This window comes from Hippocampus zosterae, chromosome 8, assembly GCF_025434085.1.
Source record: "Hippocampus zosterae strain Florida chromosome 8, ASM2543408v3, whole genome shotgun sequence".
In the NCBI taxonomy this organism is placed as follows: domain Eukaryota; kingdom Metazoa; phylum Chordata; class Actinopteri; order Syngnathiformes; family Syngnathidae; genus Hippocampus; species Hippocampus zosterae.
The window spans coordinates 25,189,916-25,216,076 of record NC_067458.1 but is presented as its reverse complement, the minus strand read 5'-3'; the positions used below and the strand labels follow the sequence as shown (position 1 = coordinate 25,216,076).

General features: G+C 50.3%; 1 protein-coding gene and 1 long non-coding RNA gene across 2 annotated transcripts; one reads left to right on the top strand and one right to left on the bottom strand.

Annotated features, from left to right (window-relative positions):
• The first annotated feature begins 3,605 nt into the window (after positions 1-3,605).
• Positions 3,606-25,689, top strand: LOC127605772 (adenylate cyclase type 1-like). The gene is given in 21 exon segments (XM_052073539.1): positions 3,606-4,633; positions 5,701-5,850; positions 8,126-8,244; positions 9,530-9,641; positions 11,486-11,613; positions 11,880-12,038; positions 12,345-12,486; positions 13,490-13,645; positions 14,584-14,778; positions 15,417-15,514; positions 15,624-15,708; positions 16,472-16,561; positions 17,114-17,388; positions 17,582-17,708; positions 18,617-18,733; positions 20,271-20,417; positions 21,386-21,484; positions 21,690-21,804; positions 24,695-24,731; positions 24,733-24,817; positions 25,221-25,689. Coding segments are annotated over 21 exon segments (3,381 nt in total). The 5' UTR covers positions 3,606-4,018; the 3' UTR covers positions 25,551-25,689.
• Positions 17,016-21,591, bottom strand: LOC127605840 (uncharacterized). Its single transcript, XR_007963666.1, has 3 exons — positions 21,446-21,591; positions 17,525-18,852; positions 17,016-17,381 (listed from the first exon to the last, which is right to left on the bottom strand). It is a non-coding gene; the product is annotated as an uncharacterized LOC127605840 (long non-coding RNA).
• Positions 25,690-26,161: the final 472 nt, after the last annotated feature.

Genomic DNA, 26,161 nt, shown 5'->3' with positions numbered 1-26,161 from the left:
ATCAGGAATTGTGCGGGCGCAATTTTCAGCTTCCCTTTGACATCTCTCTCGCTGAGGGAGATGAGAGGAGCTGACACACAGAATTAAAAATATCTCCGTCAATAACACTCCCTCGCACACTGTAAATTGAGGTGCGACGGAGAGAGTGAGAGTGAGAAGTGCCGGGTGGATTGACCAAAATGTATTTAACATAAAAAAAAATACACACAGCAGTACAATGAAAAAAAAAACACAAAGTCGAATTACTAAAAAAAAAAAAAATGCCTGGAAATCACAAGTATCAAACCAAACTACAACAGGAAACACAACATGACAGGAGCACACATTCTGCTCACAACGACCCAACAAAGACTGACAGAAACTCGGGGAAGGAAATACAAGCTAAGTGACGAGACACCCGGATAACACCCAAAGGTTGAGGGAGCTAAGTGCTTACGAACAAGGAACACTGACAACGAGAACAGCTGGCGAAAAAAAAAATCAAAACCAAACCTAACCGGACTGAAACATAACAAGAAGCTTTGAATCATTAATTTTCTCCCCTTGCACACACACACACACACGCACACGCACACACACACACACACACACACATGCAGACACACACAGACACACACACACACACACACAGACACACACACACACACACAAACAGACAGACACACAGACACACGGACACACGCAGACACACAACGACACACACTGACACACACAGACACACGACACACACCGACACACACAAAAACACGCACACACACACACACGCAGACACACACAGACACACACAGACACACACAGACACACAACGACACACACCGACACACACAGACACACGACACACACCGACACACACACACACACCGACACACACACAAACACGCACACACGCACGTCAGGTGTGTGAACGGGAAGGTGCAATGCCGCCTCGCCGGGTTTAATGGGGTGTGGGACTTACACCGACATTTCCCAAGTCGATTCTAGTTTTTCCATATCAACTCCAGACGCACACAACAACATGTCCTCGAGCGGAGTACGGCTGCCATTTTGCACACCCTCCTCTATAGCCCCACGGTGATGGGGGGTTTCGCACTGGTTGACTTGGGTGGGGGTGGGGGGGGCGCTGTGGCGGTGCAGTCACCTCCGAATCTGTCAAGCGCGCCAGCCTTACTTTCATGCCGGAGCCTCAATTTTAAGAAATGTCAGCGAGCACAGTGAGCCGGCCGTGCAGTGGGGTCGGGGGGGGGGGGGGGCATCACCGCGGCCAAGACAGATACAAACACCTCAGCTCCGCACACCAACTCAAAGCATTCGACAAAGCGTCGGAGGGAGAACCAGACAGAGAAGGGAAAAAAAAAAAAAGCCAGTGAGCCATTGTGTTAGATCGGGAAACACCTCAGCGGCGTATCAGTCATCGCGGCGAGTCTTACTGCCTGTGTTGCCATGGCAATGGGGGACTGTCAGGCATCCTGGAGGGAGGATGCTCCAAATATCTACGGATGTCACTTACTTCAGGAGACGGAAAAAAAATGGGGGCTGTTTGAGGCTGCTAAACAAGCCGAAAAGACGTTGCGGGTTGACTAAAAGCAAAATTGCCTGAAGAAAGAGCACGCTTGCCTCATGCTAATTCCACTTAGCATCGCCGTTAGCATCTGTACCTGTGCGTCTTTTCACCGAGGAGGTGCGACTTGCTATCCCGTAAGAAGGACCACTTGACGGAACAATGTTGGATTTGATTGTCGTGCCTCTTCATGTTGTGATTTGGTTCCTTCTGGCTAAACCATATTCGATATTGAGCCCAAAGCGATTGGCTGCGAACATGTTGAATTTGAGCTTCGCGTGGACTTTTTTTGTTGATGAGCGAGTCCACCTTAACGCATGGGTGTCCAACTCGGGGTCGTGGAGTGCCGTTGCCCTGTTGCAACGCAGCTGATTGAAATGATCAGATCAACAACAAGCGGCTTGCTGGTGATCTGATCATTTCGATCAGGTGTGCTGGAACAGGGACACTTGGAAAAAACAAAATTGGAGGCACGTGTAGCAAAAGTAAAAGTCATTGGGGCCTCCAGTTCCAAAACAGATGCCTTTGCACTGATGAACAGACCCCCCCCCCCACCCCCCCATGGAGGATTTGCTTGCAAAAATCATACTTTGAAAAGTGTTTGTGGCGTTCCTGCTCCGGTGAAATTTGCGTGTTTTGATGCAGGAGCACGGCGCGACAGCGTGCACCCGCTGGTGTTTTCCGAAATACGTGCAAAAATGTGTGAGCGTGGCAGTGGACGTACGTCCAAGTGTTTCCGTAGCGCCTGAGCTACGTCATCCCTCCAATCAAGCTCAGGCTCTCTGGCCCCAGAGTGTCTTGTGAGATCGACGTGACCGCGCTCCTTCCGATAGGAGGCATGCCGTCGGCATCCGAATCGGATGCGGCAGCCGCTCCATTCCAAGCGCCTCCCGGAGGTACTGGATTATGTCACTCCGTCTGTTAGCATTAGCAATAATTTGGCTGTCGATTATTTTGGGGCATTCTTATCAATATAAAGCTGTACTGCGGAATCTCCAAATTCATTCATTCATCTTCCGAGCCGCTTGATCCTCACTAGGGTCGCGGGGGTGCTGGAGCCTATCCCAGCTGTCTCCGGGCAGTAGGCGGGGGACACCCTGAATCAGTTGCCAGCCAATCGCAGGGCACACAGGGACCAACAACCATTCGCACTCACACTCACACCTAGGGACAATTTAGAGAGTTCAATCAGCCTGCCACGCATGTTTTTGGAATGTGGGAGGAAACCGGAGCACCCGCAGAAAACCCACGCAGGCCCGGGGAGAACATGCAAACTCCACACAGGGAGGCCGGAGCTGGAATCGAACCCGGTACCTCTGCACTGTGAAGCCGACGTGCTAACCATTGGACTACCGGGCCGCACTCTCCAAATTCACATTCCCTTAAAAGCACGGCGCACGTTCACGCACAAAAAAAAAAAGGCAAGTAGCCGCTGAACAGATGTGAGTCCGCCCCCTCCTATCGTGCAACACAATTATAAATATGTATACCGGTACTGTATCTATAGAATTAAAAAAACAACAACAAACAAAAAAGACTTTGCTATACGTACAGATGCACGGTAGTAAAACACATTTCATATTTTCACATTTCATAATTGTTTGGGCAATTCCACTTCCCAAGTGTTTGTTTGTTTGCCACGTGCAGGCTGCCATTCACGCACACGTGCACAATCCGTGCAGAAAAGATGCAAATTTGGACAAAACCGCACGCCATCGCACCTTTTCCCCGAGTTGGGAGGAATCTATTTTTAAACCTCACACCGATTGTTGTTGTTTTTCAAAAAAGCTTTACAGTGCTCGAACACTGAAATAGCGTGGGGGAGGGTGGATGGGGGGGGGTTAAAAAAGACCAAATTCTCGCCATGCACGCTTGGTGCATCCGCAGCTATTTTTAGCCGGGAACTACATCTCTTGCGACTGCAGACGCTGAGGGGAAATCACCCCAAATACGAGTGGCCGCATGCGCGAGAGGAAAAGCGGCGTCTCCTGCGCGACTAAAAAAAATGCTGCAGATGCACGATGGAGGAAAAAAAAATAAAAATAAAAAAATAAAAAAAAGCACCTTGTGATATTTTGGGCGTCGCGGCCAGTGGCGGGATGTTGTGATTGTCACCATTTTGCTTGTTGACGGTCTAATCCCTGACAGTGGCAGTCACCAGCAACCCTTTCAGCCTCATGTGATCCGCACTACATATGAGAGGAGGGGGGTTGGAGGAGGGGGGGGGGGGGGGAAGAGAGCGAGACAGAGAGAGATGTTCACTTTTCTGACTACACACCAAATATCGTCAACCGGTGGCCAGGGCGCGCACGCCCCCCCCCCCCTCCCCGCCTCCCCGCTCCCTTTTCCACACTTTCCACAGACCCGCGAAGTAGGAGGGGGGGTGCGCGGCGGGGTGGGGGGTTGGTGGCAGAAAGTTGAAGCGTCGTGCGCCATCCCCGCTTGGTGAATGGCCCCGTTATGGAGGAGATGGCGTTCCAGAGAGTCAAGCAGGAACGGCGGCGGAGGAGGAGGAAGGCTGGCCGCCCGTCCGCCGCGCCGCTGGACGCCGTCGCGTGCGAGGACGAGTTCGACAGCCACGAGCTGGAGGCTCTTTTCCACAACTACAACCTGAAGCTGGAGCAGACGGCCACGCTCAAGGCGCTGGCGGTGCTGATCGTGGCCGCCTCGTCGCTGTCCCTAGTGGAGCTGCTGTGCAACCCGCGCCTCAGCCTCTCCAAGGGCTCCAACCCGGTGCACTGCGTGGTTTTCCTCTCGCTCTTCATCGTGACCAACGTGAAGTACCTGCAGGTGACGCAGCTGCAGCAGACGGCCAAGCTGGCGCTGCTCTTCAGCTTCACCTTCGCGCTGCTCTGCTGCCCCTTCCCGCTGGCCCCGGCCGCCGCGCCGGAGCCGGCGGGCTCCCCCGCGCCCGAGCAAGGCGTGTGGCAGCTCATGCTGGTCACGCTGGTGGCGTACACGCTCCTGCCCGTGCGGACTCTGCTGGCCGTGCTCTTCGGCGTCATGCTGGCCACGTCACACTTTATCGTCATCTCCGCGTCCATCGCCAGGAGGACGCGCGAGCTGTGGAGACCGGTAGGTGATGCGCCCGCGTCTGCCCCCCCCCCCCCCCAACCCTACCCCCACCGCGCACTCGCAGGCATATACGAACACCCGGAGCAATGCAGACGTGCACGGGGCGTTTGGGCTACACATGGCAAATGCCAAAGAATTTTAAAAATGAGTTTGAAGACCAATTTGAACTCATTCGCTCCCAAAGACGTTTTTAAACGTCTTTTCAGACTTGGTCTAGAATTGGCTGGTACTGAATGAGTTGAAGACGGCTTCATTCAAAAGACGAGTCCGCTTCATTCTCAATACCTCTAAAAAGCGTCCGGTCCGCAGATCTCGGGCAGCGGGGGGGGGGGGGGGGGGGGGGTGTGGTGGAGGACCTCAGAGGTGGGGGTGAGGCCGTTTCAAAGATTTGAAAACAAATCATAGGACCTTCAAAGGAACTAGCCAGTGAAGGGATGCCCGAGTAGGAGAGATGTGCTCCCTCTTACGAGTAACAGTCAAAAGGGGCAGCGGCATTCTGGACCGACTGGAGACGCTTGATGGAGGATCGGCTGACTCCAAAGTCAAGTACGTTCCATTAATCCAGCCGGGATGTGACCAAGGCATGAAAGACTCTTGAGAAAGGAGAGGCTTGACTTGAACCAAGCGCCTCAGACGAAAGAGGTCGGATTTAACGGCGGCACCGATTTGCCGCTCCAATTTCAAATTGCTTTATTTTTGCGGCGCTGTCCCACTTGCGGTGCTGAAAGCAGACAAGGATGAGTCCAGCGCAACAACATGTGAGACAGCAAGCGGAGCTCTCGTATGTCAAGATGAGCTGGATGAGCAATCTAACTTGCTTTTTTAACTCAACTTTTCATGAAGTTTAGCACACCACGAGCACCCCCCCACCCAAAAAAAAACAAAAACAAACGACCCGATGTTCAATTTTGATTGAGATGATTTGAGAACCTCTATGGGATGAATTTGTGTCGATTTTAAATGTTTCCCTTTTCCAACTGGGCATTTGCGCACGCACCCATGCGGCTTTTTTTGTTTCGTTTTGTGTTGTTTTTTGTTTTTTTGCCCCGTCTGCTCTCTGTTTGTAGTTGGCGGCCAACGCGCTGCTTTTCAGCAGTGTCAACTTATTGGGGGCGTTTGTGCGGATTCTAACGGAGCGTACGCAGAGGAAAGTCTTCCTGCAGGCCCGCACCTGCATCGAGGAGCGGCTGAGACTGGAGGACGAAAACGAGAAACAGGTGAGGCGTGCGACAACGAGTCATCTGGCTGGGAGTCCTTTTAAAGGACTAATGACCAACTGGTGCGCAGCTGCAGGGGCAGAGCCCTACAGTGCCACCTGTTGGTCCCAAACCAAATCATGACAAACAATGACCCGACACTGAGTGTTCGGGCAGGAGTCCTTTTATACAACTAATAATTGCATAATGACAAACAGGTGCGCAACTGCAGGGGGAGCCCTACAGTGCCACCTGTTGGTCCCAAACCAAATCATGACAAACAATGGCCCGACACTGAGTGTTCGGGCAAGAGTCCTTTTATACAACTAATAATTACACAATGACCAACAGGTGCGCAACTGCAGGGGGAGAGCCCTACAGTGCCACCTGTTGGTCCCAAACCAAATCATGACAAACAATGACCCCACACTGAGTGTTCGGGCAAGAGTCCTTTTATACAACTAATAATTACACAATGACCAACAGGTGCGCAGCTGCAGGGGGAGAGCCCTACAGTGCCACCTGTTGGTCCCAAACCAAATCATGACAAACAATGACCCGACACTGAGTGTTCGGGCAAGAGTCCTTTTATACAACTAATAATTACATAATGACCAACAGGTGCGCAACTGCAGGGGGAGCCCTACAGTGCCACCTGTTGGTCCCAAACCAAATCATGACACTTACAAGCTTCCTGCAGGAAGGCAGTCACGATGACGGACGCTATTCAGGGAAAGAACAAGTACTGCGGCTTATCCCCACTTCTTTGCACGCCTACTGCGCATGCAACTTGAGCGCCGGACATGCACTCGTGGCCGCGTGCGCCATCGTCGTCACTGGTCACGTCTCCAAAAAAAATTTTTTTTTTTTTTTGGTCAGAATGTACGTTAGCCAAGACGCAAAGCGCAAAGAGCTAACCGTGGAAGCCGCGCTTTGGGGGCGAGTTGATGACGGGCTGCGTTTTTTTTTTTTTTTTCCGATCCGTAACAGGCTCCCCCTTCCTGACAGGTAATTACACAAGCAGATTGCTTTCATGGTCGCCGTACTTGAGGAAAGGTTACAGTGAAAGAAAAGCCACGGGAGCTGATTGGGATCCATCAAGCGCAGGCCGACAGCCCCGACCGCGGGCCGCGTGTCCACGATTCGAATGGCATCCGTCAGACTGACCTTTACCTTTAATTGATTAAAATTTTATTTTTTTTGTCCAGATAAACATATAACCTATGGTGAACCCTCTTTTTTTGCATATTTTACAAATTCTCTTCATCTTGGAATCGCACGGAAGCAAAGCACTGCACCGTGTCATCTCACGTCAAGGTTTTTGGAACTGCTGATATTTTAGTCGTGCACCTGTTGAAAAAGGAACGCAATGGCAACGGCAAACAGTCGCGAGTCAGCGAGTTTGCTCAGTTGTCATGGCGATGAACGCCTTGGCATCGGTGTGTGGCGCTGCGTACGGCGACGCCTTGTGGAATACGGCCGCAATTATTCATCTGTTAGTTTGTCATTTGCCATCGCGGAGGTTCTTTTGCGTTGACGAGAGGAAAAAGTCGGCGCGTTCAGCCCAATAAAAGTCACTTGAGACGTGAGTAGCAGTCATCGGTTTACATACATGAATATGAATGATATGATTATTTTTAATGAATAGTTTGGGGGGGTTAATCTTTTTAAATACGTCACGCAAGTGAGGATCTCCATTCATCCACTCATTTTCTACCGCTTATCCGCGGCCGGGGCGCAGAGGCAGCAGCTTGAGCAAGGAAGCTCAGACTTCCCTCTCCCCAACCACTTCTTTTGGCTCTGCCCTGTGGGATCCCAAGGCCTTCCCAGGCCAGCCAGGAGACAAAGTCTCTCCAGCATGTCCCGGGTTGTCCAGTGGGAGCAGGGAGGCGTCCGGGAGGCATCCTAATCAGATGCCCGAGCCACCTCATCTGGTTGGACTCGGAGCCCCTCCCCAGCTTCTCACCTTATCTCTAAGGGAGAGCCTGCGGAGGAAAGTCATTTTTGGCCACTTGTAGGCAAGCTCTTATTTTGACGGTCAGCACCCGCAGCGGGTGCCCAACGGTGAGGGTAGTAGGAACGTCGATTGACCGAGAGCTTGGCCTTCCAGCTCAGCAAAACTTCATGAAGGAGTCGAGTGCGTGATTTCCCAAATGTTTTGTCCAGGCGACTGCAGCTGAGAGATGTTGCAATTTATTTTTTTTTCATTACGATCACTTTTTATCATTTCATGAAAATAACAAAATGTTGATTTTGCTCCCCAAAACACCCCCCCCCAACCGCCCTCTCTTCTCAGGAGCGTCTGCTAATGAGTCTGCTGCCCAGGAACGTTGCCATGGAGATGAAGGAGGACTTTCTGAAGCCCCCCGAGAGGATCTTTCACAAGATCTACATTCAACGTCACGACAATGTCAGGTATGTCAATGTCATGACAACTTCGAGACAACTTGGATCCAAATGCGGCCTCCTCGCACCTCGACACCAGACCTTGTATTTGATGATTAACATCGGACGGACAGTTGCGATTTCCACTAAATTGCCCCACTTTTCCCCACGGATCAATTAAACCGATGCGTGATTCGTGAGAATTCATCCATAACACCAAAAAAAAAAAAATCAAAGCATCTGGATCCAGGTACATTTTTAAGCAGATGTTCACTGTACTTCCCCCCCCCCCCCAAAAAATGGTGTCTTTTATAGATCCTAAATATCTCCCCTCCCCCCACCCAGAGTATTTCGCACCGTTTGTGAAATTGCGCAGCAGCGTGACCTGCGGGCGCAGCGGCTTTTGAAGCTAAAAATCACACGGCGCGATTGTTTTGTCGTGAGCTCTGCATCCATTTGCCTTTGCCCGACGGCCAATCTCGCCTGCCAAAACAAACGGCAAAGCATCAAACGGGAGTTATTTTTGCCGCCTCCACGGCACATGCCGTCAAAACCGCGTCGTTGGCCATCATTGCGTGACTGTTGAAAGCAAGATCACGCCCGCTACTGCGGTTTTACTTGCGCGCATTGTTTTTGACGCGCCTCTGCTTGCGCACCATTCATCCCATTCGCATCATTCCAATTGGGCCGTAGTGCCCAAAAAAAAAATGGGGTTCCACGTCGAGCTGTTCGATGCTATTTCCAGTGCGAGCTTGAGAAGCAGGCCAGGCCTCCCGTCGGGAGAACAGCGAGAAGATCGCATTACTTTGGGGGACTTCCTGTTTCTTTTGGTGGCCGTGTTTTTTTTTTTTTTTAATTATTACTTGCTGTGTTTACACGCGTGAAATCAATGTAAAACTCGGCACAAAGGTTTTTGAGATTTGATTTTGAGAGAGATTTTGAGATTCTCATGGGTCCATCTGCCTGGTCAGAATGAGCGACCCGACTGTATTGTCAGTCAAAAAATTGCACTTTGCATGGGCACTGAAACGAGTCGGCGAACGATCCCTTTCGAAAGAGAACCTCCGGGCACGACTCGTTGCTGCATGGCGGCTTGCGTAATGTCCTGATTTGTTGCCATCTGGCCCTGTGTGAGGAAATCGAATTGGGGCTAAGTAGCTTTCATCACCTTTCACTTCAGTTCAACTGGTCATTCATTTGGTGGCGCTGAGCAATGAGATTTTTTTTCTTTTTTTTTCCTCTTTTGTTCGTTTTGTTTACAATGCGTCGCAGGACGTCCGTGAATCCGATTTCCGATTTGCGTCTTTCTTGACAGCATATTGTTTGCCGATATTGTGGGCTTCACCAGCCTGGCTTCTCAGTGCACCGCGCAGGAGTTGGTCAAGTTGCTCAATGAGCTCTTTGGGAAGTTTGATGAACTTGCTACGGTGAGTACATGATTTTTTTTTTTGGGGTGTGGGGAGGGGGGGGGGGCTTTTAATACATTCATTCATTCATCCCTCCCTGTGTGGAGTTTGCATGTTCTCCCCGGGCCTGCGTGGGTTTTCTCCGGGTGCTCCGGTTTCCTCCCACATTCCAAAAACATGCATGGCAAGCTGATTGAACACTCTAAATTGTCCCTAGGTGTGAGTGTGAGTGCGAATGGTTGTTCGTTTCTGTGTGCCCTGCGATTGGCTGGCTACCGATTCAGGGTGTCCCCCGCCTACTGCCCGAAGACGGCTGGGATAGGCTCCAGCACCCCCCGCGACCCTAGTGAGGATCAAGCGGTTAGGAAGATGAATGAATGAATGAATGAATGAATGAATGAATGTTATATTTATAAGGCTCAAAAGCTCGGAGAGTCGGTCATTAATTGGAAGGCGGCCGCAGTTGCAGTTTGCAGTTCATTTTCACTTTCATTTAACCCTTGTGTGCTCCAAATTAAAAAGGCCTTAAGTTACGCATTTTACAATTTTTGTAATGATGTATTTTGCGTTATACAAACATTCTTTTTTTTTTTTTTTCAAACACTCAAAATGTTCAGAGGCATCTGTGCTATCCATACATATATAGTTTTTATTAGTTCTTTGGGATTTTTTATTCTTTATTTTTTGCAAAAGGGAAAAAGAAATTGTGTCTGGAGGTCCCAACCAAGCCCTACTAACAATCCAAAGTCTGTCCAAGCGAAAACAAAGCGATTGACGTAAAAATCGCGTGAAATGCATGTTTACACATTTGGTTTACGATGCATTCAAAAATATGAATTATAATGGGTCTCTATGGTGCAAAATATGTAAATTGTGAAGATTAAGGTATCAAAACGTTTTTTTTATTATTGCTGCAATGCCTGAGAATTATCAGCCGGTGACGTCATGAAATTTAGGCCATTTTAGAACATAAGTTTCAGCTCTCTCGTGTTTTTCTGAATGCCTTTGCCTTTGATTCAAAGACATCATTTTACATTTATCGCAAGCGGTGCACTACGAGGGTTAAGCGCACACAGGCTAAACAATTTGGCGTTTTTTCTCGGTATGGGAATCGGGAGGAAGACTAGCCAAAGAAAACGACAGAGGAAAGAGTAGCAAAAAAAAAGAATGAGAATTTAACAGGAGGAAATTAAATCAAACAATGAACGGCGGCTCCTTGACTTAACTGGGCACAATTTTAATTCGGGTGTTCCTGTGTGTAGCCGTTGTGGAAAGTCACACGGTTGCGCCCGTTCTTCTGTTTGCTTTTGATGACATTCTTCAGCTCCTGTTCTAATTTTCTCCGACTGATATTTGCACAATCATCTACTTCTGCACAATCCCCGCATGTGTTGTCACTTCTTTGTGTGTGTGTGTGTGTCGAGGTTTGCACGGCGACACATCTCAGATCCGTCGGGGAACGCGTGGGTGGGATTCTACTTCAAGAGCCTGTCGGGAGTCATGGCGGTTGGCCTCGGCTACGAGCGTGCGCGATATCGATGAGCGGCCGGCCGGTTTGTTTGTCGATTGGGTGCCGTCTCGTCACTGTCGGATTTCACGCGGCTGCGAAGTTGAAATTCAGAACGTACGCCGTGTTGTGTGAAGACGCCGCGGCCCTTGAAATGAGTTTGTGAGCATTCGTCACGCACTTCCTGACAGATTTAGGTTTGGTTGATTTGCGTTTTTTTTTACCATATGCCCTATGAACAAGAAGAAAAAAAAATTGCGGATGCGACGATGAAACGTCAATCGGTTTTCATGTGACAATTTCCCCCTTTTGACGCCGGATGCCGTTGACGGCGGCTGTGCCGTTTCTCTGTCAACAGGAGAATCACTGCAGGCGAATCAAGATCCTGGGCGACTGTTATTACTGTGTCTCAGGATTGACCCAACCCAAGGCTGACCACGCCCACTGCTGTGTGGAAATGGGCCTTGACATGATTGACACCATCGCGTGAGTGACGCAAACACGCGCGGCGCTAAACTGGCGCATAAAGCGCGGCGGGAAAGAGCCATGTTGATGACCTCACGACACATTTCACCGACGTCAAACCTAATCGCAATCACGAACGTGACAGCAGAACCAATCGGTCGGATCGCATTCAAACTTACAAGGCTCCGCCGTACTGGCGAGATCTCTCAATGTATACTTCAAGGTCCGTTCTTGACGGTAAAACTTTTGAATGTCCCGCTCTCTAAACGCAACCCTTTTTCTCTCAGGTCAGTGGTTGAGGCAACGGAGGTGGACTTGAATATGCGCGTGGGCCTCCACACGGGACGAGTGCTGTGCGGCGTGCTGGGCCTCAGGAAATGGCAGTACGACGTCTGGTCAAACGATGTCACTTTGGCCAACGTGATGGAGGCCGGAGGATTGCCCGGGTCAGTATTCGGTGGCGCGACCGAAGAGCACCCGTCGCAGACGCGCCTTCCTGTTATGCTTGCGAAAGCCCATTACTCGGCCGGCAAACGTTCAGGCCGCGGAAGGTGGCCTGAAGGGGGCCGTGGGTGTGCCAGGGCCTCTCCCACCAACCGTCAACTGGTTGCCAGCCAATCGCAGGGCAAACATCAATCACGGCTCAAGACAATTTTCGAGTGTTCCATCCTTCGGCCAGTGGGCTAGCAAAAGCAACATTGTGATTCAAAGCCCCCCCCTCGTTTTCTCTTTGCGCTTGCTTTTGTTCTCAGTAAGGTTCACATCACAAGAACCACACTGGAGTGTTTGAACGGCGACTACGAGGTGGAACCGGGCTTTGGCCACAAGAGACACGCCTTCCTCCACAAGCACCACATCGAGACGTTTTTCATCGTGCCATCGCACCGACGCAAAGTACGCTTCGCTCTCTTACCGCTTCTCCTCCCACGCGGTAGCTTTCTTTTTTCTTGCCAGAACACAGCTGGATAGGTGACACATCTGTCAGTGGAGTAATAGTTAATCCTCCGGTACAGAGAGGGAGGGGGGGGGGGGGTGCGTGTGTTGAGCTGGCACAAGCAGGGCTCCCTCCCCCCCCAAGTGTACTGTACATGTGCGCGGCACACGCACATTGCGGGATTTGAAACCTTGCTCAGTCATAGTTGCCAGGCGGATGACAACAGATGTTGACGCCGTGAATAAGACGGGTCAACATTTTCTGCCCCCAGCTGTCTTCCATTGCTGTGTACTTCATTTTATTTTGTAACGAAGGCCATATCGAGATTCGGTCGGGGATTGGCGGCCATCTATGAAGTGGCGACTATTTTGCTTTTGTACAGTATCGGAAAATATATTGACGCAGGATGACCTGAACTGTTAATTCTTGCGCAAACTAGCAATATGTGAAATGATCCAGATGTGTGCGTGTTTTTTTTTTTTTTTTGACAATCCCTTGGTCCAGCCTAGGTACTGGTAACCATCTTAACAACGGGAACCTTTTTCATTTCATATTAAGCATCCTGCATCACACCTCTATGTCGTTGTTGTTAATGTAATTGCGCTCCAGTAAAGTATGAAATATATACAGTGAAACTCCTCTACAACGAAATCATGTGTGCAGCAAGAAATTTTTCACACCAGGGGGATTTTCACTGTAGCAAATTTGACCTCAGATGTAAACACTCACACACACACACACATGCACACATACACATGTATGTTTTTTCACACAAGGGGGTATTTTCGCCCATGTAGGTTTCGTTGTAGAGGAGTTTCCATGTATTGACATTTTACTGTATTAGCATGCTGACTCCCAAGTTATTCCCGATCAGGATTTTAAACCTTTTTTTCGCATCGCCGAACGTATAACGCAAAAGAGCGTGGCATTGCAAACGCATCTAAGCGGCCTTGACTTTTGCAGATCTTTCCCGGTTTAATTCTGTCCGACATCAAACCGGCCAAGAGGATGAAGTTCAAGACGGTGTGCTACCTGCTAGTGCAACTGATGCACTGCAGGAAAATGTTCAAGGCGGAAATCCCCTTCTCAAACGTCATGACCTGTGAGGACGATGACAAGGTGAGTAGCGGCAAGGTGGTGTCAAAGCGCAAGTATTTGGTGGAATGAAGCCTTGGAGATCGGTCCGAGGAACGACTTTGGGTCTGGTGACCATGGGGACCTCGGCGACGGGCGGCGTTATTCTGCCCGACGCGGCACTGCGTGACGTTCTAACGGTCCATTTACGGTTTGGCCCCAAAATCTATTGTTCGCCTTCATTTTTCCCCACACGGCGCAAGTCCAGTCATGACATGATCCAGTTTGCCTCTGACCGGTTTAGCATCATAATCCTGATATTTGTCGGCTCAAACCCGATTGGCGAGCAACCTTTGTTAATCCTCTAGAAATACCTCGTCGAGCTCACCCCTGCGGCAGATTTGTTTGGATTTGTTTTTCTCACCCGCTTTCAATCTGTTTTCCATCCATTGACCAATAGGATGCGTTTTTATTTATCTTACTCAGCAAAACACTTTGTGTGCTCGCGTCGGGCAGTCCCAGACGTCGTTTTTGTAGATGAAGGTTAAAAAAAAAACAAAAACACAGTACTTTTAAAATCTCATTCTTACTCCGGTCGCGAGACCATTGATTTGTACAATCGTATACCAAAATCAAAATACCCGTCTTCAATCGTCGGCTAGCCTCACGCGAAGAAACCCTTCAATACATCCAAGAAGCGCCAAAGTACTCTCGGGCTTAACAGTCCGGCAGAGGCGCGGCATCTCCTGACGGAGAGTCCAAGCCACTTCAGGACCGCATTGTCCCGCAAAGGTCACTTCGCCCAGCGACCTTCCGCGCAACCCGTTGACTGCATTTGCCGTCACACTCAAAATGAGTCGAATGGCCCTCGCGAGCGTTCCCCCAAACACCGACGACAAATCCGCTCCAATAAGAGTGCAATTAAAGAGTTTGCATTTATGAATGGCGCTGGCAAGACTGCGTATTCGTGTGCTGTGTGACAGCGGCGAGCTTTAAGGACCGCGTCCGAGAAGTTAAGGAGTCGGACGTCTTTCTCGGCCGCCACCGTCCAGCACTCACCGGCAACACGAGTCAACCGCTACATCGGACGCCTCATCGAAGCTCGGCAGACTGAGTCGGGGACGTCGGATCTCAACTGCGTCACCTTGTTCTTCCGGAACAGGGACAGGGAGCGCCGGGTAACGCCGACCGCGCCCACTGAGCATGGAGAGAGAAAAACAAGAATAGATGTTAGCGAGCGCACACAATCACGTGAACATGTACCGTACTTGCGAGTGCACATGCAGTAGGATGCTTCATTACTGAACCCTCCCTATTCCCCCCCCCCCACCCTCCCTCTCACATGCGCACGACTCAGCTCTAATTCTTTTCCCTTTTCTCCCTTGCACCCACGCCTGTAGCATATGATGTCTTTGTGTGTGTGTGTGTGCTTGAGTAATCCACCCACCCTAACAGGAGGGGTTGCAGATAATGATTTGGGAACGTCTCGGCAGCACGCGTTATGGTTCTACGTGTGTGGGTAGAGCAATAAATGAGGCACGCAACAGAGCTCTTTGGGCTTGCAAACATGTTTAAAATGTCCACAAAGAAGCGGCAGAAGCAGAATCGGCGGCATTGGCCAAGTACAGTCGGTAACAACACGCAAGGAATTTGAGGATTGAGGCTGCTGGAAAAAGTTCTTCTGGTCAAAAAGAAAGACTTGGGGGGGGCGGGGGCTATCGGTGAACCGAGTAGCCGAGTAGACAGGAATCGATTGCCTTCGGCGCGATAAAGATCGACGAATGACCGCTTGTCTCTTTCCGTCCTTTTCCCCAAGTACAACCAGATGTGTGACGACCATTTCATCGGCGCCGTGGTCGTCTCTCTGGTGCTGGCGGCATTTTCGGGCCTGCTCTATCTGCTGATGATTCCACAGTACGTTTCTTGGGTCGTGAGACCAACAAGAAAAATGCATCCGTGGCGCTGGCTTGAGTGGAAAAATGCCCAAGTGGGCCTCACTGCGACGTTGCTCTTTCTTTGACAGGGGCCTGCTGGTATTGCTTCTCTTGGTCTTGTGTGTCTGTTTTCACGTGGCCTGTGTCATGTACTTGCATCTTACCAGCGTTCAGGTAGGAACTTCCAAAAAGCCGCCACGTCCAGCATATTGACCCCACACCCCCCACTCCCAAGTCCTCTTTTATGAATATTAGTTCTAAACCAGATTGCGTATTTGGCGTTCCAACTTCCATCATGCAGATCGTTTCCAATTTGAAGAGGCGTGCATCAATCTGAGATAACCGTATAAGGAGAAAGTTTGGGTTTTTTTTTCTTTTTTGGTATTTTGTCACAGTCCTTTCAAAAATAAATACGGAAGCAATGAATGTATGTAATGCGCGATTTTGATTGGTCTCTAATTCTCAGAATGATCTTAAGTTTTCGGTGGCGTGTAGACCTCCGGTCCACTCCTTTCATCCTATTTAGACGTATTGACAATGTTATTAAAATACGGTACAGTATTTGAGAAAGCTTCCCCATTTTCATGTCATGCTCAACATCACTGAAAACGACAACGCTATTGTAAATATGGTTTTGAGAAAAACACCAGTCAAACCTGCACATTGTTCCTCGTCTCAGAAATGCGGTTTTTTTTTTTTTTTTGCTTTCTGTATTGACACAAGACATTTATCTTTTATTGGATTTCAAGAAACTGAGCTGCTGTTGTTGAAGACCCGAAACTCTCATTGCAGAAGCTCACTCTGCCCGATGACGTTACTGTTAATTCCACCCCGATTTGACAAATCAATTTGCAAAAACGCAGTCACTACGAATGACACTTTTATTTCCGATTTTTTTCCTTTTCTAACCCAACCTTTTCCTTTTTTTTGCCGTCAGTGCCAACCAGGCTGCCTGACCGTCCGGATACGAACGGTCGTGTGTGTCTCCCTGGTCTTGCTCTCTTATTCGGTTGCGCAGGCCTGCATGGTGAGTGCCGCAAAACCTCCCACGGCTCAATTATGAAATTACCAATCGTTTACATTTCCGTCTCATGGAAATTCTGAATCTTTTAACATAATTCAAAACGTTGTGTTCCTATATTATTCTACCGGAGTCCATTTGGATCTCGCTAATCGACGTTAGCCACATTAGCTTGATCCGTCGACGGAGGGCGGATCCAAACGTCACCGAGCGACGACAAAATTGGCCCCAAATCACACAGGCTATCGTCCAAAAGTGTGTTTGTAACCGTAGCGCGACCCGTCTGCCGTAACGCCGAATTTTATTCCTCTAATTGGCTCGGCTATTGTGGGCTAGCGAGGGCTAGCGTCTTACCTCGGTTGTGACGTCACCACGCAACTCTCGCCGCACCATCACGTCATCAATACGCACGTGCAAATAATCAATAACTATAAAATAAATGCTTTGGCGAAATTAATAGTTCGTGTATGAACATTTTATTGTCTGTATGACCTTGAATTGATGTTTTTTGCCGTTGTCTCCGTCAAAGCGCTTTTTTTCCCTCTGGAATCTTTACAGGTGGGATTCATACCACGGAGTCAAGTTCAAGTCAAATCCAACAACTCGTTACAGGATTCCCCCACGGAGATGTTTGCCGACGACCCGGCCAACGCCACGGCCGCAGAAAGAGCTGGCCCGAGCATGGCCTACGCGCTCTTGTCCTGTCTGGCCGGCACGCTCACCATTGTCCCCTACCTCAGAGTATCTTCGCTCCCCAAAATCCTCCTGCTCTTCCTTCTGTCTGCGACCTACACGGTCATCGTGGAGATCAGTGGCTATCGGCAAGCTGTTGGGTAAGACAAAGGTGCACTCGCTGACATGGTTGAACAGCACATTTCACTTATTTCAAACAACACTATTGATTTATTTGATTGAGTAAATGTTTCAACAAATAGGGGGCGCTGCACCGTTCAAACAACTGCATTTTACCTCCAGCAAATGAGATGCATATTTTACGAGCATGTCATGTTGCGCTCCGTCTTCCAGCGCCGGCTTTCCGCACACTCGGGGTTCCGATCCCGTCCTGGCTGTGTTGCTGTTCTCCGGAGCTCTGGCTCTCCACTCGAGGCAGCTCGACCTCAAGCTGCGTTTTGACTACCTGTGGGCCACTCAGGTATGCTTGTCTGTTGGGCATTCCACGGGAACTTGGTAAAACTCGAAGAATATCGTTTTGGATTTGTCACTCGTGGATGACAGGGCGGTCCGTATTTGAACGCATTCAATTGTACGTCACTGTTTGAGAGGCTCTTCTTGTTATGGGGTCCTTCTCAAATGAGGTGTTATTTGATATGTCACGATTATATTTGCCCCGATAATTAATGAATCCCAAAGTGGACACCATAAATCAAATTGTCAACGTACTCAAATTAATTTACACACGTGACATAATTGACATTGTGCTTCAGCTGGAATTTATTTTTCATGGACAAGAGAAAGTTTCTGGTTACGTTACATCATACCATCGTGTTCCGCAACATATCACCGGATTAGTGGGAATATGTTTGACGTTTCCAATAATCCACCCGATGCCATATGCATTATTGCACTCATCATGTCGTAAACATATGCAAATACTCTTTTGACTTTAATTGCCAGCCCAACCCTTTTTTTTTTTTACATATTGAAGTTCTGCTCAAAAATAAAAATGCTCTTGAAATGATCACTGAGATGTTCACGGTTGAACAATACCGTTATTTCAAATATTTTCAATTCACCCATACGGTGTTATTGCCGAAAACTAAGAATTATGCACACATTTGAGGGGGGGGCGGAATGCTTCATGCTATGACGTCACAATTGTTAAGCGTTCACAACGCACACGTGTGAGAAATTGAAGCTGAGGGTTGGACTTGGTTGCATTTTCAGACAGTCACAGTGAGTCGGTGAAAAGTAACTCGTCACATCCCCCTAGCGAATAAAAGGCGCAATTACCACCCAGGCTGAGTTCCAATGAGAGCCGAAAGAAATGATTGCCGTCTTTTTGTTGGACTCGCGTCCTGCGCGACGGCTGATGGCGCCCAGGCGGAAGAGGAGAGAGACGACATGGAGAAAGTGAAGTTGGACAACAAGAGGATCCTGTTCAACCTGCTGCCGGCGCACGTGGCCCAACACTTCCTCATGTCCAACCCCAGGAACATGGTGAGCATCCGCAGACACGTTCGGGCAGGCTCAACAGTCGGAGGAGCTTCACACCTCTTTGGTGGCGCAAACGTGGTGATTAGACATCCGGCGATGAAAAGGAGCTTTTGGGCTTTCGGCTGAAATTGATAGAAAAGGTCATAAGTTCACGGAACAGTGATGTCACATCTGGAAAGTGGCACATTTAAGTGCAAGGGTGAACTGGGTGATTTGCTCGTCTCAAACAATTCGCTGAAAGCAAAGTTAACAACCCAAAATGTCAAGCCGTCACGTGCCCGGCTCACGAGGGTACTGGGGTGCGGACTTTCGCACCTCTGCACGGTGACCCCTTATGAGGCAAATTTGCTGATCGTGAGTGAGGATCGCCGTGCTGCAATTGGATTTTAGCGAGTGCGCTGTCCTATGAAAAATGTCGATAACATCTGTTGTTGTTGTTGTCGGGGGCTTAATAAACAAAAGCGAATGACAAGCGTTCAAAAATGCAATTCCCTTCACGAGGAGCGATGCGCGTCAGAAAATGCAGGACCTCCCTGAGCCCCCCCCTCCCCGATTCGTGTTGCGGAGACTGATTGTGAGTCAGGAAGGAAGTTTCCGGCACCGTTGGTGTCTTCCGTCCAGAACACCCGTGGACAAAAAGGCTTCCTCTTGTTCCTCTGGGTTAAAGTTCAACAGTACACAGCAAGTGTGACTTCAAAATATTTCAAAACATTCTCCTTCCAATTTTTTTGTTGTTTTTGTTTGTAGTTCCACGTTCAGTTGCATAGCTTTGAGATACTGGTTAATATTAAGCATTTAAGACACATACTCCTCCACATCGAGAGGAGCCAGATGAGGTGGCTTGGGCATCTGATTCGGATGCCTCCTGAGCGCCTCCCCGGTGAGGTGTTCCGGTCATGTCCCACCGGGAGGAGACCCCGAGGAAGACCCAGGACACGCTGGAGAGACTATGTCACCCAGCTTGCCTGGGAACGCCTCGGGATCCCCCGGGGAGAGCTGGAAGAAGTAGCTAGGGAGAGGGAAGGAAGTCTGGGCTTCCCTGCTAAAGCTGTTGCCCCCGCGACCCGGCCCCGGATAAGCGGTAGATGATGGATGGATGGATGGATGGATACAAGTAAGATTTTAGATATAAGATAAGATAAGATAAGATATCCTTTATGCGTCCCACACTGGGGAAATTTACAGCCTCCAGCAGCAAGAATGTAGGTAGAAAGAAGAAAGAGAAAAAAAAACAACAAAAAAAACAAACATCTTTCAATTAAATGCAATATGAACACAAATGGATCAATCGCAGTACTATTTACAATATGAATGTATGACCACTGACGTTAATTTTGGACCGCTCTTGCAGGAACCTTGCACGTGGTGATCTAATACGTTTATTAATCACTGTGAATTATATCTGACCGTCGCAAGATTCAAAGTAAAATTGAGTAAAATTGCCTCTCTCGTTTTGTTTTTGTTGTTGTCGTTGCCCGTTTTTGAAATTCCGAGCGGCGCTAAAGCGAGCGCAAACTCCCCTCTTCCTTGTCCCTCTCAGGATTTGTACTACCAGTCGTATGCTCAGGTCGGAGTCCTGTTTGCTTCCATCGCCAACTTCAACGACTTCTACATCGAGTTGGATGGCAATAACATGGGCGTCGAGTGTCTCCGGCTGCTCAATGAGATCATTGCCGACTTTGATGAGGTGAACCCATTTGACCTTTCGTTCACAAGTGGCGGAGAGGAATTTTCAGTGGCTGGTTAAAAGGCGCCGCGTCGGTTACGGGAGACATTTCTGTGTTGAATGCATCCGCGAGGCGCATCGCATTATAGGACGCAGGCACGGTAAAACGTAACGCTAGCATGAAACATTCGCTAGCATGCATGCTAAGGCTAACTGGCCACCTTTACGCGGCCAGTTAGCGTATGGCTAACGTGCTGGTCCCCTTCTCCTCGACGGCGCGCATGATTTATTTTTGGATTGAACCTTCATTTAACGAGATATGATCCCGTTGAGATCCAAAATCTTTCAAGGAAGGGGCTCCTGGCCAAGACGGCAGAACCGACGCTCCACACGAAACAGTTCATCGTCGTCATCCTGTCCTGTACGCCTTTCTTCCCCCCCCATCAGGGAGCTCCCAGATCTCCCAGACAATTTCTTTCATGACCTGCTGTGTTAGCCCTGGACGCCCCCCCCCCCCCCCCCCCACACACCCCCCCGCCGCATGTTTGTCTCTCGTTCTCCCTGGCCACAGCTTCTCAGGTGCCTTGCGAAATTGCTTTCCGACGTCGATTACCTTTTTTTTTTCTTGCCTGGCTCATCGGATTTCAACCCCCCGCGGCCCATCTCAACACAACTCATTTCAACCCGGCTGTATTTATAGAGCACTTTAGAACAAGGCCAGCGCCGAAGGCGCCGTCACCCCGGGAGGGGGCGGTGTGGGGTGGGGGGGTCCTCCGTTTCGAACGGATACGGTGTTTTGAGCAAAGACCATCACCCGGAACCTCAAGTCATTCCCAAACCTTTTTGAGCCCATTCCAACGGCCTCCGGTCTCTGCGCCAAAAAGCCAATTATCATATCGTCGTATTTGACGAGCTGTTGCGCTCGTGCGCGCGAGGAGAAATCTCACGAGTCACACTTTGTGCCGCTAACTATGTCTTTGTTTTTTTAGCTGATGGATAAAGAGTGCTACCGGGATATTGAGAAAATCAAGACCATTGGCAGTACGTACATGGCCGCCGTGGGGCTGGTTCCGACGAGCGGCTCCGAGGTACGCATTCCCAATCCACTCTTGAACAATCGCGACGGAGCGCCGCGTTGCCCCCAAAGTTCGCTTTTCCCCGAACGTCATTTCATGGCGTTCTTTTTGTGGCGCACCGACAAATCTTCCTCCTTGGTTAGCATGCGGGTCTGCGTTTGACGGGCGACATTTGATGCAGCTCCCCCCCTTTCTGTGCATTTCATGTTTTTCCCAGGCAAAAAACTCTGTCGCTTCACACCTGTGCACCGTCGCCGATTTTGCCATTGAGATGTTCGACGTCCTGGATGCAATCAACTATCAGTCTTATAATGACTTTGTGCTGCGAGTAGGTGAGCGGAACACACCCGCGCACGAACACGAACACACACGCACGTAAAGACTCTGACCCACTGCGCTCGACGCTATTGACACGAATTGAAGGTAGCTTTGCTAGGAAATGCATCAGAGAGAGAGAGAACGAGTGTTCCGAACGTCCAGGAAAGTCGTCACATGGAGACTCGCGGTTCTGGGATCCATTGTGCGGAGTATCCTGTGGGGAGCCTGTGTGTGTGTGTGTGTGTGTGTGTGTGTGTGTGTGTGTGTGAGAACCAACTTTTGCAAGTGACTGGACGTCCTCAACATGCAGAAAAAAAACAAATATTCAACAATTACAGTCGTAAAGAAGTGAGGCGGAAGCCAGCCAGGCCAAAATGAGCACTCCGGAGGCCAGCAAAAGTACACATGGTTTTCTTTTTCGCCCCCCCCCCCCCCTCAACTCCCACCCCCACCCCCCCCACCCCCTCTGAACAACTCAAATTCGACTGAGCAATGAAAATGTTACTTGGCCCATTGGCTTTTCTCGAATGCAATTGCAATGCTTCCAGCAATGCGTAGTTGTTTGATGAGGTTGCTGGTTTGAATCCGGCTCAGCATGCCTGTGCCTCGAACGGGACCGCCCGCCTCGTCACTGTGTTGTTGGTGGAATTCACTCGCCGATTTCAATCCGCATACGACGATATCACGTCTTGGGCGCGTCCGATTCGCCGTAGCTCGACAGCTTTGCCATACGCTTCCGAGTTGACGTTTGCTGAACGGGAAATTGCCTTTAGAACACGCAAGGGGGGGGCAAAGGAATCAAGTCCGAGTCAAAATGACGTTTTGATGGGGTGTTTTTTTTTTTTTTTTTTAAACGGGCAGCTCCTCAATAAGTATCAAGGCTTTGGGAACGATTTCAGGACGGGAAATCGGCTGCCAGTTGGCAGGAGTGGCTTTGATCAGATCCCGGTCCCCCACACGCGCTGTGTAAATACCGTAAGGCGATCCCACCGAGCATCCGAAAACAGTCTGGTGGTGAGAAGACGGATAAATGCCCGCAAAACGAAAATGCAAGCGAGTTTTTAGGCTTTTTTTATATTTTCAAATCAAAAAAAGGCTGACAAAGTCCCATCGTCGTCCTTGTGTGCCCTCGCAAAAAAAAAAAAAGGAGACAGAAGTGCGCTTCGCTCTGAAAATGCTCAAAATGGTTCCGCCGCCACAGAAACAAGCATGTCAGTCCCCAGACCTCAACCCCGCTGAAAAGCTGCAGACTGTGCGAAAATGAAGAGAGGAAAAAGCTCGGTCGCCGGATTATTTTGAGGGGGTTGGTGTGATCCGCCCCCCCACCCCCACTGAATAAGTGCACTTGAACATAAGGTTGGATCGTCCTCTGTTTTCTAATGTTGGTCCGATATTATTATTACGGGGGGGGGGGTGGGGGGGGGAGAATTTATTAGAAGCTAAAGAAGACATCTTCATCCGAGGGTGGCGGTAATTACGGAGGGCAGTGCACATTCCGATGTTTGCCGTAATTTGGGAAAGAACATGATGTGCTCGGGTAAGACGGTAATTAAGCTCTTTGGCAGCGAAGGCTTCTGCATGACGCATGGAGAGAGGCCCGCGGATGCCATGCAGGGGTGGGGTGGCAATTGGGATCTCTGGTCTGATCCCTTCCGCCGTCCTTCTGGGTTTTTTTTTGTTTTTTTAAAAAGGTCAGAATTGGTATCGGGCGGCCCGGTAGTCCAGTGGTTAGCACGTGGGCTTCACAGTGCAGAGGTACCGGGTTCGATTCCAGCTCCGGCCTCCCTGTGTGGAGTTTGCATGTTCTCCCCGGGCCTGCGCGGGTTTTCTCCGGGTGCTCCGGTTTCCTCCCACATTCCAAAAACATGCGTGGCAGGCGGATTGAACACTCTAAACTGTCCCGAGGTGTGAGTGTGAGCGTGGATGGTTGTTCGTTTCTGTGTGCCCTGCGATTGGCTGGCAACCAGTTCAGGGTGTCCCCGCCTACTGCCCGAAGGCAGCTGGGATAGGCTCCAGCGCCCCCCGCGACCCTAGTGAGGATTAAGCGGTTCGGAAAATGGATGGAATTGGTATCTCAAAGGTCTTTTCAAATTGCGCATTGTCACACGGACGCCCCCCCATCCCCCCTCGCAGGCGGTGTCGATTCACTTTTGATGCTAGCGCTAACGCAACGAGCCCATCCAATTGTTGTTCTGCATATTGACGATACGACACGACAGTGACTGGCCAAAGTTTGAAACGTTGCCTCAGGAAGCTACCGGAAGTGTTGGCGTTCTCTCCCAGAAGCCGCATTTTGTGGCAAGACCGACACTTTAGTCAACTAAGAGGCCAGTCCAGCGACTGAAGAGCAACTTGGCCTGGATTTTGGTGCGCCCGAAAGGCGCATTTAGCCACATTTGGCTAATCCGGTTCTTTTGAGCTGATTTTTCGTTTTTGTGCTTTCGACTGTTTCATTCATTTGAACTGTTTTGTATCCAAATTCATTTTGCCCCCCCCCCCCCCCCCATGTACAGTACACTTTGTCTTCAGCCGTGATTGTTTTCCACAAAGTTGTTGCCTGAGATCTCAAGTGATGCTTGACCTCAAATGTTTTCCCCTCGATATTTTTCGTGTTTCTGGGAATTCCTTCCCTTCATGTCGCGGCCGCTTGTTGTACTTAAGTAGGATCAAAATACTTTGGCGGACGGCTCGGATGGAAAACATTTGCAAAAAACCACAAATAAATGTGATAAGGCGGGGGTGGGCGAAGGGGAGCATCCAATTTAGGGAAGGGGGGGGTCCGCCGGGTTCAATCCTAAGCCCAACCCCCGTATATTTGCGTCTTAATGTGCTTCACCGAGGGGGGGGGGGGGTCTTTGAGAGATGTCTGATTGTGCACATTGTTGCTCTTGAATTTGTGCTCAGGAATCAATGTGGGCCCAGTGGTGGGCGGGGTCATCGGGCCAGGCGGCCTCAGTAGACATCTGGGGAAACACCGTCAACGTAGCGAGCCGAATGGACAGTACCGGAGTCCAAGGCAAAATACAGGTAGGCCGCCGTACACTGCACGCCGTCCCCCCCCCCCTCGCATCGCACGCACCCAACGCTCGCCAGCGGAGACCGCCGCGTGCCCACATAGTCTGCCCCGGGTGTTGTCCAGTCTGAATTTTGGACCGAGTTGGTATTCGGGGCGGCTTTGAATTTCTTACACAAGCCGAACTCGCTCATTTTGGGAGAATTTCCACTCCGATGTCTTTGCTGGGATGTCGAAATAGCCTCCCGGGGGGGGCTGGTGGGATATGCTCAGGGTGGATCATCAGCGCCACCCACGCGAGAGGCTTTGGTCTTCCCGCTTTCAAAAAGTCCGGATTTGAATCTGGGACCTCAAGCCAAAGTCTCCGTGTTCTGTTGAATTCCCCCCCCCCCCCCCCCCCCCCCCCCCCCTCTCCAGGTGACCGAAGACGTCTATCGCGTCATCGCAAACCACTACCACTTTGTTTGCCGGGGCCAAGTCAGTGTCAAGGGCAAAGGTCAGATGCTGACTTACTTCCTGGAACAGCGGCGGCGGCGGCGGCAAAACGGCAGCGTCTCTCCATCCCTTCCGCAGCGCCGCGGCGCCGTGCCGCGCTCGAGCCGAGGCGACGTGTGCACCAGGTTAAGCCCCGCCCCCGCGGTGACCACCTACGCCGCCGTCAGGACCGCCAGCCCCCGCGCGGCCAAAGCGACCAGCTCCGCCGGCGCCGCCAGGTACCTGCCGTCCGTCCCCACGGAGCGAGTTTAATGGCCGCCGTCTCCATGGTTACGGTGGAAAGTCTTTTTTTAAAAAATGAGGGCGGGGCCGAGAGAAGCGGAGGAGGAGTTTCTCCCGCTTCCGTCACGGTGGCGCAGCATGGCCAAAGTCTTGACTTCATCAGGACTAATCCCAGCCCGCCTGGATTGGACGGCCCTCTCCCATGTACCAGCCCCCCCAACCCCCCAGCCTCAAAAGACACACAGCTCGTGGTGTAGCACGCAAGTCTCTTGCTTGCAAATTCCTTTAACCACACCAGCCCGGACCTTTTCCGCAGGGTCCAACCAAATCGGCCATCACGCCTTCGCGTCGGCCATTTTGAATGAGGTTCCTGCTCCTTTTCGTCGACTTTTGCAAGATGCTAGCATGTCGCGGCAGCCAAAGTTACGGCATATGGCCTTTGATCATCGTCGCGTCAGCGTGCGCTTTGACGCCTCTCGGCTCGTCAAAACCTCTGCTGGCACGAGAGGTGAACTTCATTTTTTTTTTTTTTTTTTTTTTTTCGCGGGGGTGTTTTGCTCCGAAAAGTGCATGAAGCCACCGGCGCTGCTGCGTTGCCGGTCACGTTGCTCTTTGTTCGCCTGTGATGCTTGACTTCCAGA